The 12,758-nt window shown below is 50.3% G+C and overlaps 1 protein-coding gene across 1 annotated transcript; it reads left to right on the top strand.

The window, feature by feature from the left end:
- Window positions 1-415: 415 nt before the first annotated feature.
- On the top strand, window positions 416-5,021 carry MMGT1 (membrane magnesium transporter 1). The gene is made up of 4 exons (XM_071569127.1): window positions 416-536; window positions 980-1,032; window positions 1,864-1,967; window positions 2,828-5,021. The coding sequence occupies exons 1-4, from the start codon at window positions 455-457 to the stop codon at window positions 2,988-2,990; spliced, it is 402 nt and encodes a 133-aa protein (XP_071425228.1). The 5' UTR covers window positions 416-454; the 3' UTR covers window positions 2,991-5,021.
- The last annotated feature ends 7,737 nt before the right edge of the window (window positions 5,022-12,758 follow it).

Below are 12,758 nucleotides of genomic sequence, written 5' to 3' on the forward strand. Positions count from 1 at the left end.
GTATGGAGGACCCAGGAGGCGTGGGACCCTCGGGCTTCCTTGCTTTGCCCCAAGCCTGCCTCGGCCGGGGGTATCGCCCTGCTCGTGCTGAGCATCCCTTGCACCGTTTTTTCTTGCACCGCTCCCTCAAGCTTTGAGGTTAAACACGTGGAAATTACGGGGAATTACCCCAGACCCCCGCGGCCCCGCGCTGTGCTTTGGGCCGGGAGGGATCCCTACAGTGCCCTTCTCCCTGCGCCATTCCCCCGGGCCCATCCCGGCTCCCGGGCCCATCCCGGCTCCTTCCGGACCCCTCGGATTTATCAATGGCCCCGCGTGGGAAAGGGGCGCGATGGCCACGCCCCTTTCTGTGCAAGCCACGCCCCTCTGGCGGGTCCGCCCTCCTGGCGCGGCCTGACCCCGCCCCCCGTGACGCCATCGGGGCGCGCCGGGGGCGCGCTGGCGGCGGGTGGCGATGGCGGCGGGGTCGGTGTGGAAGGGGCTGGTGGGGCTCGGCCTGTTCGCGCTCGCACACGCGGCCTTCTCGGCGGCACAGCGTGAGTCACCGCGGGGGGCAGCCGGGGCGCCGGCACCGCCGCCGGGGAGCTCCCGGGGTGGGGGCCGGGCCGGGCCGGCAGCACCAGCAGCGGCACCATCACCATCCTCAGCGCCGCGGGGCGCGGCTGGCCCTGCCCTTGCGGGACGGGCCGCGGGCAGAACGGGGCCGGGCACAGCGCGGGGATCGCAGCAGCACCAGGGAGGGAGGGCAGGGGGAGCGCCGGGCCCCGTCCCGCTGCCGCCCGGCCCCACCGCCCGCCCCGCTCCCGGCCGGTCCGATCGGGGCCGGCCGCGCTCGGCAGCAGCGGGGACACAGCGGGGCCGGGAGCAACCCGGGTCGGGGCTGACACGTGTCCCAGAGCTGCGGCCGGTCCTGGGGCGCGGTTTGTGTTGCCGAGCGCTTTCCTTGTACAGCGGGTCGATGCGTGTTTCTGTTTTGTAGATCGTTCCTACATGAGGTTGACAGAGAAGGAAGATGAAACGTTGCCCATAGATGTAAGTTTTTACAGTGTTTGCAAGGTGTGACTATGGGGATGGTTTAGTCTCTCTCAAGGGCTATTTTTTAACATGATAGGCAAAGGTGAAGTGTTTAAATTTCACTTTCATTCAAACTCTCTCTGTCAAAAAGAACCACATTTTCTATCCCAGCTTCCTGGGTGTGTTATACCTGACAGAGAGAACAAACCCAAGGTCCAAACCTCCCTCTCCTTCAGCATTACCCTGGGGCACCTTGTCCAGGACTCCCTGAATGTAGCTCAGGGAGCTTTTGCACCCACCTCCTCCTTTGCAGCATAAACATCCTCCTCCCTCTGGCTCGAGTGTATCCACTGTGACCATCTGATCCCAGCACAACCTGCTTCAGGAAGGGGTTTTTTAGTTACTTTGGTTGGTTGGTTTTTAAACTCCAGTTGTCTCTTCCCTTTCTGGTTAATCAGCAGGGCAGGGAGGTCAGGGGCAGCCTGGCAGGGGCTGCATGGGCTGTGCTGGCAGCTGGTGTGTTCCTGGGGGAGTTTGGATCCTGAAGTGCACAGGAACACAGCGCTTGGTCTCAGGACGTTGCTGAGGAGCCCCAGGGATGGATTCAGCTGGTGCAACACAGACCCAAGCTGGGGCAGCTGGAGCTCTGCCAGCACTTTGCTTTGCTAATAGGGGGGTATTTAATCCCCCTGTGCCTCAGTTTCCCCACTGCTGCATTGCCCAGCCCTGCCTGTGCTGTCACGGGGTGCAGAGCACAGGAGACTCTGTGAGAGCTGTCGGAGCTGAGGTTTTTTGGTGAACATGAAGAACACTGAGTGATGTTGTGTTGCTCTTGCTTCTCTGTTGCAGATAGTCCTGCAGACTCTGCTGGCCTTTGCAGTCACCTGCTATGGGATAGCACATATTGCGGGAGAGTTTAAAGACATGGATGCCACTTCAGAACTAAAAAATAAGTATGTTTTGTTTCTTCTTTTCATAGACACCAGTATCTGCTACTCACTGTGCAATCTGCACATCACTTGGGTTTAGCTCAGTTTCTAAATGCATAGACAGGATCACTGAGGGGAACAGCTGGGAAAGCCAGCAGGGAGAGAGTTGGATAACAGGAGCAAATTAAATTAACTTTGTGCTTTTCCTCATCCAAAAACCTGCTCTGCAGAGTTGGTATAAGAGTGAAATGTGCAAGTGGGAAGCAGAGCTCAGGAATCACAAGCTGCTGTTGTGACATGGTCTCACAGGGCCTGGCTCAGCCTCTGCTTGTATTTGCTGCTTCACAGAGCCTTGAGTTACTGGAATCTTACACTGAACTATTCAAGGCAGAGTATCTGAAAGACTTGGAGAGGATAAGAGATTTTGCAAAGGATACAAAATTGGATGGGCAGATGTGGCTCCTCTGGCCATTTCCAAAAACTGGGAAAAGTGGAAAGCAGCCAAGTTGACAGAGTTGTATTTCAGAGGTTCACCTAAAGCCTGTAGCTTGAGGCACCCAGAGGGATGGAAAGCTGGCAAGGTGTTAACACAGGTGAGAGCTGAACTGAGGCTGGCACAGGATGTGTGCACAGAGCACTCCACAGGCTGCCCCTGAGCTCGAGGAAGGGAAGGGCAGGTCAGTGGGGTGCACGTCCTGTGGTATTTTTCACAATTGGCTTTGTATTTCCTTTGTGATTTAGTTTAGGAAACTGATAAAGTGAGCAAGAGTTTTGGGTTGATAACTTGCATTTCTGTGTCTAAAGTCAATATACCCCAGACCGACTCTTCTAAACTCCCTGCTGTAAAAGAGTATTAACCTTGGCTTTTTACATTTATTTTGAAGGACATTTGACACATTAAGGAACCATCCATCTTTTTATGTATTTAATCATCGTGGTAGAGTATTGTTCCAGTCCCCAGACACAGTGAATTCTTCTTCAAACCAAGATGCTTTGTCATCCAGCTCAGCACTGAAATTTCGAAAACTTGAACCTCTGCGCCGCTAAGACTTTTACAGATCACACCAACAACCAGGACACTGAGATGTAATATTCAAGTCGGGGATGTAAACACTTTTTTAATTTCTGGAGCAGTATTTATATTGATCTTCCAGACTTTATAAAGTATATATATATACATATATATATATATATATATAAACTAATGACCTTCTTTGTACACTGTTAATGAGAATGACCGAATTATGGATTGGCAATGCAGTGTAAATTCTACAGTTATGCTGTGAAACACATCTTCAAAGTTTCAGATATTAAAACGAGTTGCAGCTGACTTAACTTCAGTTAAAACAAAAAGCAAGCTAGTTTTTTTCCTGCAGTTGATGTCCTTTGACAGGAGGGAATGTTTGAGTGTATTTATTTTCTCGGTTTGCTTGCACTACAGTCTGTGGAGCCCCTTGGGAATGCTGTGTGCACTGCATCACTGAACAGCAGGAAAAGGGGCAGCATCTCCTCTCCTGGAATGCCTGTGGGAGGCCTGCACGGTGTGGCAGGGGAAGTCAGAAAGGGTGCTTTTGGTTATTATTTTTACAATGCTGAGAACGGTTTGGTTTTTCCCCCCTGTTTTTTCATTATCACATAATTTCCTTGTTGCCCTCCCTTGTTTCTTGTAAGTGTCTGATGTTGCCCTGGGGTGCCTGGGCTGTGGCTGGGCATTGGTGCCTGTGTGGGGTGGCGGCTCACACAGATAATCCCCCACACTCAGTGCTCACCCACTGTATCCGTGTTCTCCGGTTGTGTACGTGGGAATGTTGAACATTGTGAACACTCTGAACACTGTGCTGGCACCAGGTACAAGCTCCAAGTCATCTTCTCTGACTATCAGTAGGAGCTGTCCCTTCTGTCAGGGGTCCAGCAGCTTGCTCTGTTTGCTGGCACTAGTCCAGGTCCTGGGACAACTCCCCCTTTTCTGCCAACAGAGCCTTTCATTTGATTTCTCCAGCTGAGCCCTTCATTGATTTAAGATTACTGTCTTGATTTCATGTATTAGAACAGATTATACAGTCCTTAACTCTAACTCATATCTAAATTCTCATCTCCCCTCAGGGGCTGAATCAGTGCTCAAGTCTCTTGGTCTGGCATTTTGCCTCCCTGATGTAGCAAAGGTAGGGTGGGTTGAGATACTGGTGGGGCCAACAAGAATTTTTCCTGGTTTGAGGATGTCTCATTGCCACAGTGGAAACTCAGCCTTTTGTCCTGGCATCTGTTGGGTTGTGTTTGTTTTGGGGTTTTTTTAAGCTGTTAAGAACTGTCAAAGGCAAAAAGCTTTGCAAAAATACTGTGTAAACCGAAGCCTCTTTTTCTAGCTTTTCCCATCCTATGGAGTGGGTGCCCCAGTGCTCAAGCAATTACCCATAGCTGCTGCTCTACAATCACTCTTAAGCATCTGGGTTTGGTTGGAAAGGGTTACTCTGCCAGCTGAAAGCATCAGAGCTGCAGGATTATTCCCCAAAGTGTCCTGGTTCCCCCCTTGCTGGTGTCACAAATCAGCTCTTGCCAACTGCCCTCACCAAAGGCATCAGAAATAGTGTCAGGTCATTTCTCCATTGTGGACAGAGCTCTTTCCTTGGGGAGCAGGGCTGCTGTGCAGCAGTGCTGCATGGAGGGAAGAGCTGAACAGTGGCCAGGTGACCTTGTGAGGCAGAGGACAGACAGACTTAGCAGAGGGAGGGAGAAGCACAGCATGGTAACCACTGTACCAGATGGTCCTGCAGCCGTGGTTGGCAGTGAGGGTTTGCAGAAGTTCTTAGAGCAGAGCTGTTCACCCAGAACATCCAAGAAGCCCCGTTTGTGCTGCTGTGAGGCTATGAGGACCTGCCCAAGGCCGAGGTGCTCCTGTGGGTCAGGGGGATGGAGAACATCACCTGCTGCTCGGAGCAGGTCCTGCTGGAACACCCTGTGCTGCATCAGGGCCCTGCTAACGATGAGTAGCCTTACTCTGCAGCAGCAATGGTTATATCACAAAGCTGTACAAATTATTTTTTCTTATTGATCTCACAATGTCAAATAAAAATTGATATCCTTAAAGTGTTTATTTGTTTATTTCTGACCATCCTGGAGCCTGAAGCAGCAAATCCCTGGTGACTTGACTGTTTAAAAGGGACTGCCTACCACTGACATGAAGTGATTGCCTTAATTACAGCAGCTCTGTGTGAAAGTACTGCCTGGCCTGGTGTTCATTACTGGGAGATAAGATCAGTAGAGGGGATCAAAATAGCTGCAAGTAGCTGAGTAAAACATTTTGGAGGGAAATGCTACCAGCCTGGGGATCTGCCTGCCTTTGTGGCTCCTCATCATCCTATCTGGCAGAGCTGACATATTTTCTGTCTTCAGTTTAGCCACAGTAAAGGCTTTTCTGCCATGTGCTAATCCCCTGCCAGCCCACAGGGCTTCTGCAGGGTCTGGTGTTGCAACAGTCGCTGGGGGAAACTCTTGGGCTGCTCAGAGGGCTGGTGATAGTTAAAATCTTGGACTTGAGCAAGATCACTTTTCACTCCCTGCTCTGCTTTTCTGTTGGGAGTGGGGTTGAAAAGTTACCAAAGAACTAGAGGAGTTTGCTTAACAACAGCATCCACCAGGATTGCACCAGAGAGAGCAGCAGACACCTTTCATCTGCTTTCCCCACTGCTACAGCTCTCTACACCCAGCATGGAATATGAGGGTGTAAAACACCAACAATCAGCTCCCAAAGCCACCTCGTGCTTACCTTGCAATGTGTGGTTCTTCACAGAAGGGCTTCTTTTCTTCAAAAGCAAAGCAAGAGTTGAGCCAAGAGCTTCTTGGATTGGAACAAAGTTTCCAGCCTCGCCCAGTGCACATTTACAGTCATCAGGTGATGGCTTTGGCTATAGGCCATGATATTTCTACTACATTATATACTAAAAAAAAATGTGCTGGTAATTTCCATTTGCTGCTGAAGTAGCAGGTTTAATCTGCATTAATTTTGCTGGGTTTTTCTACTCTTCCAGTGAGATCTCAGTAGGGAATTTTTGTTTAAAGCTAAGGAAGGCAGGAGCTATTCAGACCCTCCTCACAGGTGAAGGGACAAGGACCACGGTTTGCATCAGGGATTTGCTACTGGCACTGCCCCTTCCATGGGAGAGGCCAGGCTGGAAGTGCAGCTGGCAGAAAGCTCTTTTCCTGGAGAGTCAGTGAGGGCTGAACTGCAGCACTGTGTGTGGAGATCATTCCTGGTCACACATCTGACAGCTGAGGAGGAGTTTCACGTGGCCCCTCTGCATGTCAGCAGAGCCATTGCTGCTCCCCGGGACCTCGCCATGCCTGGGCAAAGGGTGTGCCCTCTCCCCACTGCTGCCCAGAGAGGGGTCAATGCTTTTGTCTGGAAAACTACTGGCTACTGCCCCTTTTCCACTGCTCTGGAGCACCCACACAGCCCCCCCCCCGGAGAAGAAAGCAGGGAACGATGGTTACTTTCTCTTTTTGGCTTCCTTGTCACTCACTTCCCATGCTCCTGGTTCCCTCGCCCTTCACCACACTGCAGCAGAGCTGTCCTTGTCCGTCTCAGACACCTTAAATGAGGACATCAGCTGTGGGGACATCCTCTACCTGGACACAGCCCCCCCTTCCCACCACGGGTGGCACCATTTCTGCTCCCTTTTGGGGTCACCTGCACCAAAAGGGAGCAATTTTATTCATCCTGCAGCATCTGGGGCCACAGTGCTGCCCCCAAGCTCCCCGTGGGAAGCCCCCAGCGAGGCAGGGAAGATGCAGCTCACTCTGCAGTTCCCTGCTGTTCCAGCCAGTCCTGTGCCGAGCTGGCAGCCTGCCTGCAGAAGGGAAGGGCAAAGCAAGGCTATTTTGAATGTTAAACAAGCAGAAGAAACTTTGGTACCAGCTTTCCACAGCCAGCACTAACAGCAAAGGCAAAACACTCCTTGGATTTGGCCTTGAGGTTCACCTTGAAGTCGTAATCACCAGGGGCAGAACCCCAGCAGAAATAAATCTGATATTCCAGCAGGTAAAAGCCTTTTAATCAGCCCCAGGTTGGTCTCAGTGACACAATGTCATTTCAAAACACTTCAGACTGCAATGAAAGCTACATCTTTAAAATGGCAGCTAATTAATTTTCCTGTCCTGCTAACTTAATCCTTTTTCCAGCCAAGAAAGGCAAATGGGAGTTCACAGAGCAGTGAGGCAGCCAGAGCCTGGCAGCGTGAGCAGGAACACAAGCCCCAGGGCTCCTTGGCAGGGGCCCAGGCTGTGCAGTGTCACAGCTTCCCAGGCCACTTTAATAGGAAGGGAGAGGGGAAAAAATTAAAAGGGGACATTTGGATTATAAAACCAATGGCTCGTCCTATGCCAGTGGTCCCGGGGAACCCACAGGCCCACACACAGACAGATGTGGCTGTTTATTCCCAGTTCCTATCCCAGTGGAACCCTTGCTTGCCAGGCACAGCACCCGGCACTGGCATTGCCCTCCCTGCCCAGACTGGTGCTGGCTGGACCAGTTTCCCCAGGATCTGCTGGAGGCACATGGTGCTGCAAGGGCATTTCACTTTGGATTTAAGGGGAAAAAAAAGCAGGGAAAAAAATTCTCCCTCCTCCCTCAAAGTATTTCTGCTGTATATTTTAGAGCAGCCCAGGGCCAGCCATGGAAGGCCAGCATTGATGTCCTTGGAGCCCCAGGCTGCATCATCATCCTTGCCCTGCCCCAGGAGGTCTCTGCTGCAGCACAGGGTGCAAGAGGAACGCCCTGTGCACACAGCAAATGCTGAAGCAGGGATTTATTCCCCTATCTCAGATGCAGAAGTGCACAAGACACAGCACTTGCATCCCCCCAAAGCAGTCTTGGAGCAGACAGTTCAGCAGGTGCTCCAAAGAGGGTCTTCTCTACCCCACATCCACACCAAGCTCTCATCCCCTGGGCCATTTTCAGAGCCTCTAAGGTGCCTACAGGCTTGGGCTGAGCCCCCAAACCCACAGTAAGGCACCACCTCCCCAGCACAACACAAAGTATGTGTAGGGGACAGGGGGCCAAGCAGTGCCTCTTCCCTTCCCAGGGCCACCCCCCTGCCCTGATTTGCAGGCTCCTGTCACACAGAGATCTCTGCTGAGGGACCCTGGTGAGAGCAGTGCCATTCCCATGTCTAAGGCACCACCATCACTCTGAAGCAGGAGCTGTCTGCTCCTTCCATACCTGATTGAATGCAGCAGCTTCAGATCACAAAGAAAAAGCCATAGCAGAGCAAGATCTGCATTTACCCACCATGGGAAGGACCAACAAATCCTACAGGCTGCAACAGGGCTGGGTAACAAACTCAGGTCAGCTTCAAGTACAGCCTTGCTGCTGCCTTGGGTTGGCCAGGGCTGGCAGGAAGGACAACCTCGGGAATGGACAGGCTGAGATGTCTCCCACCATGGCACAGTTTGGGCAGGGGAGGTCTGCAAGCACTCTCCTCTCTGCCTTTGCCTCTTGTGCTCAGGCAGCAACTGCAGAGGTTGAAGGGGCACAAGTGAGGCTCAACCCCAGCATTTTCTGGGAAGCAGAGCAATGGGACACTCAACAGCAAGTTGAAACAGGAGCACTGAAATAAGGGTTGAGTCATATCAGGACAGCTCCAGGCAGAGCAGAGTCCACCAGCACAGCACCGCAACACCCTCAGAAGGCACTACCGGCCTCGTGCTGAGCACAAGCAGAGGGCTGCCAGAGGCACAGCTCTGGTGCAAGTTTCCATCCTTCAGGGAAGCTCCCCACCTGTGTGTCCATGCCCAGGGATGAACAGGACAAGGCTTTCACTGGTGTTTTCAAACTTCTACTGGTTTCCTATCATGACAAGAGCTGTCCCTTTTTCACTCCTTGCTGTCACAGCCCCTTCTCGCCTCAACAGAGTGAGCACACCAAGTCCAGGGGTGCAAGGCATACCCTGGGAAGGAGAACCTACTGTGCTTACAACCGCAGGAATGCAGAGTTTGGCCACCTGGAACGCAGACAAAATCCAGCTTTCAGCTGCCCCACGAGGTCAGAGCGTCCTCGGGGTCCTGTTGTGTGAAAAAAGGCATCACGCTGGAAAAAAACATCACTCATTATCTGTATTATCCATTTCCCATCACAGCCTGGGCCATGACTCACCAGCAACTGCCTCTCCTGCAGGGAATTCACAGCCCATTCCCAGGAGCGGGTCTGACCCGGTTTCACCGGCTGGAGCCGCAGGGGCTGCGCAGCAGCAGCTCAGTGAGATCCCTCCCCAAGCTCTCACCAGCACCAGCATGTCCTGCCCACATCCAGCTCCCAGCAAGCCAAACGCTGCCATTGCATGCTGGTGTTCCTGTTCTCTGACAGCATTCCCCCAGGAGGATTTGCTGGATGTGATTCACCTAAAACTGTCTCTTCCAGAGCTTTCAGCTCTCCCACCATCTCCCTTTTCCACTAACAATCATTTTGAATAGCAGCTTCCAAGCTCTGTCTGCTTCTGTATGAAGAGGGAGGAGCCTCGAATCCAGGGATGCAATTTCAAAATACCCTGGGGAAGGAAAGGCACTGGAGCAGACAGGCTCAGAATCCAAAACTCTAAAGAAGCACCACCACCACAAGTGCCCACAGCCTTGGACAGCTTCTCTACAGCCCTCCTATCTTCCTCTTTCTAAGCTCTTGCTTTTTTCCAGCCCCCAAATCCTGTTTCCAGCAAAAGGCACCCCCTTCAGCCACCTCTTTGTGGAAGGCACGGGGAGCCTGTCCTGTCCCCATCCCATGCTGCTCCCATTCCAGTACCAGGCTGGCAGGTGGGAGAGCTCAGGGAGGAAGGAGCCCACTGACACACACAAGAGCCCAGCAGCCAATGTGTTGGTTTGTGGTGGAGTTGTCCACACCAGGGAAATAATTCAAGTGTACAAGACCAAATTAGGACACAGATTTTCTAATAATCTTTGCTTGTGACACACTGTATGACCTTGGGTAAGTCCCTCCATCCCTGTTTAAAGACTCTCTCAGAGGAGAGCCACAAGACTTTAATTAGCAGCCCTAAAAGTGCTCGAGATAGTTTGTCTCTCTTCCAAAATAACCAACTGCAGATGAATTGGAACAGCCTTGTTTTCAAATTCTGCAAGCAACTGGGATCCAGGCTGCTCTCAGATCAGTCACTTCAACAACATAATCAAAGTTAAATGTGCCAGCTGTGCATGAAGGGTTTTAATATGCTGCACAGGCTGGAAAACAGCTCAAAGAACCAATGCTATTTTTCCATGCCTGGGATGTCACTGTTGAGCAGCTGCATTATATATAATCATCTGCAATCAGCAAAATGCCCTTTTTTAATCACTTTTTAGTCTTGGGGAAGAGGGCTCATTTTTATTTCTGTCCTACTTAGGAAAGCACCCTCAAGCCTTGAGGCGGCCACTGCCAAGGGATCAGCAGCTACTCCAGCACCACGTGCTGATCAGAAACCCTTGGCTGCCCACGATGGAACCCCAAATACCCTGACAGGCTCCTGCCCAGAGAGTAACTGCTCATACTGTCACCACTAGCTCAAGAAACACTAAGTGCTTTTCCACAAATCCAGCAATAATCCAACTCCAGTTGCCTACTGTCACATTTTCAAGACCTGGATAGTTCCCTGTGGGAAACCAGAGCACAGACCAGCATCCTTCTCTACCTCTGCACAAGCACGTGGGCCGCAGCTGCAAGATGAAGCAACACAGAAAGTCTCCCAGATCCATCCTTTATACAATAAAGGCCAAACCTCTCTTTGGTATATTCTACATGCTAAACATTTACAAAAAAAATTTAAAATATGCACCTACTTAGGAGAAAATGTCAAGAAACAGGGTGACCACGCAAAAAATGCTTTGCTCTTGTAACTACCAAAGTGCTTTATAACCTTCTCCTCCCATTTACCATCCTGCAGGGCTGTATTTTTTAAACAGGCAGACACCGTGAGGATGATTCCCAAATAGCTCTGTCCCTCCTACCAGGCTGCTCAGCAGCAGCAAGTGGAGCACTGGGATACAGCAAATTGCCAGAGGTGTCCAATATTTTAAGGGACATCATGCAAGCCTGTTTGCATTAAAGGAGGTGACAGTGACTGAGATGACAGCAAGCATATATAAATGCCAAGGATCCAGCTACTTCCACTGCAGTTGGAGCTGATCCAGGACTAGGAATTAGCTGTGAAATACCCATTGCAGATGTGAAGATAAAACTTCCCCCCAAAAAAACTCTGATTGGAAGTTTCCATTCCACAGACTTTCCCAGGCCAAACTATTCTTTTGGACTTCACCATAAATTGAATTTCAGCTCAAGCACAAAATCTAAAATAATGCAGCTGCTCTGAGAGCTTCCCAGCTCCTGGTTTGGGGTGATACTGTTTTCCTTACATGGTACCAACAGTCTCCATTCCTGGAAAGCCATGTGGATGAAGGCATGTGCAGCTACCTTCTTCCACTGCCTATGGAAACACCCTCCAGTGCATTTACCATGGGGCTGTACAACAGCTTAACTCCTTCCTTGGCACATTCCTCTTCTGAACTCTGAGCACAATCAGCTGCTCAAGGTACCAAATTGGTGCCGGCAGCCCAGAGAAGCAGCTCGTTGAACCACACCAGCAGTGGCTGCTTTTCCCACTGACTTCCACAGTCCCTGCCTGCGATCCCAGCTCGACAGAAAACAACAGGATTCCCCTGATATGCTGCTTTAGCCACTACCAAGAGACAACAACAAACACAGCACAGAATGAGAGAAGAAAAGCACCAATGCTAAAGCCAAACCAACTGTCTACTTTTAGGGATGAAACAACATGCAAGGTTGCAGCTAAAATAGAATGGAGAAGTTGAGGAAAGTCCAACATTTTTTGTTTAGTCCGTTACCCTTGAAATGACCACAAGATTCAGATTTAGAATACAACTTAAAAATTCCTGCAGGCCACAAGATTTTTGCTCAATCCTAAGGCATTATTCTTCTCCAGTTTCTTCCCTTTAAACTTAAGACAGACTTCAACTTGTTTTTGCAGACCCGAAAGCAGCAGCTCCTTTTAAATCCAGTGACTTAACATCCTTCTTTCAGATCTCTGCCAAACCTCCTTTCTGCCAGATTTGAAGTGGTTTTGCTCTTATTTTCAGCTTAAATAGGTTGCACATTCTTCAAGACAAGCACTCTTGAGTTCATTTGCTAAAGGTGTGATGTTGCCATGTTCCCGGTATGAAACAGTGTAGATGAGCTCTGCAGGGCTTTTTTAACAGTTTGTTTCTGTTAGGCAATGCCTTTCCTCTTGTATTTTTCCATCAGAAGTTTCTTAGCAGACTTTAAAGGAAACGAACTCAGTACCCTACACTGCTGCCATTTCAGCCAGCCAGCTTAGAGGCAGAACCTGAAGAAAACTACCAGAGGAAAAAAAAAACAAACAAAAAATAGGGTCTCAGGGCTTTTTGGGTTTCCTGTAAAGGGAGATACACAATTGCTTGATCACAGCAAAGTCAAGCATAGCACAGTAACAGCCTCCACAGCTGTTATTTTGGAAGACGACAATCACTTACTGATGCTGGTTAAACCCAGGCAAGAATATACATGATAAATGCACTGCACTCACAAACTGGGAACAGCAGCACCCAACAGACATCTGCCACAGTGACTGGCCTGCATGGCTTAGGAGGAAAACTCCTTGATGTTTATATGGGAAAAAATAAAGATAATATGCAATGAGGCCTAGTTAAGAGAGGGTCAGAAAATGGAAGCAGATTATATCCAAGTATCCAGATTCCAAAGCACCACACAGCCTTTCTACCCACATCAGGAAGAGAAGCACTAAA

This window comes from Pithys albifrons, chromosome 14, assembly GCF_047495875.1.
Source record: "Pithys albifrons albifrons isolate INPA30051 chromosome 14, PitAlb_v1, whole genome shotgun sequence".
Classification (NCBI taxonomy): Eukaryota; Metazoa; Chordata; class Aves; order Passeriformes; family Thamnophilidae; genus Pithys; species Pithys albifrons.

Bases quoted from the DNA above. Each gene is read 5' to 3' on its own strand.
- MMGT1 (XM_071569127.1), top strand. From the start codon at position 455: ATGGCGGCGGGGTCGGTGTGGAAGGGGCTGGTGGGGCTCGGCCTGTTC. The intron at 537-979 runs GTGAGTCACCGC...TCTGTTTTGTAG, and splicing joins GGCCTTCTCGGCGGCACAGC to ATCGTTCCTACATGAGGTTG. The intron at 1,968-2,827 runs GTATGTTTTGTT...TTTATTTTGAAG, and splicing joins ACTTCAGAACTAAAAAATAA to GACATTTGACACATTAAGGA.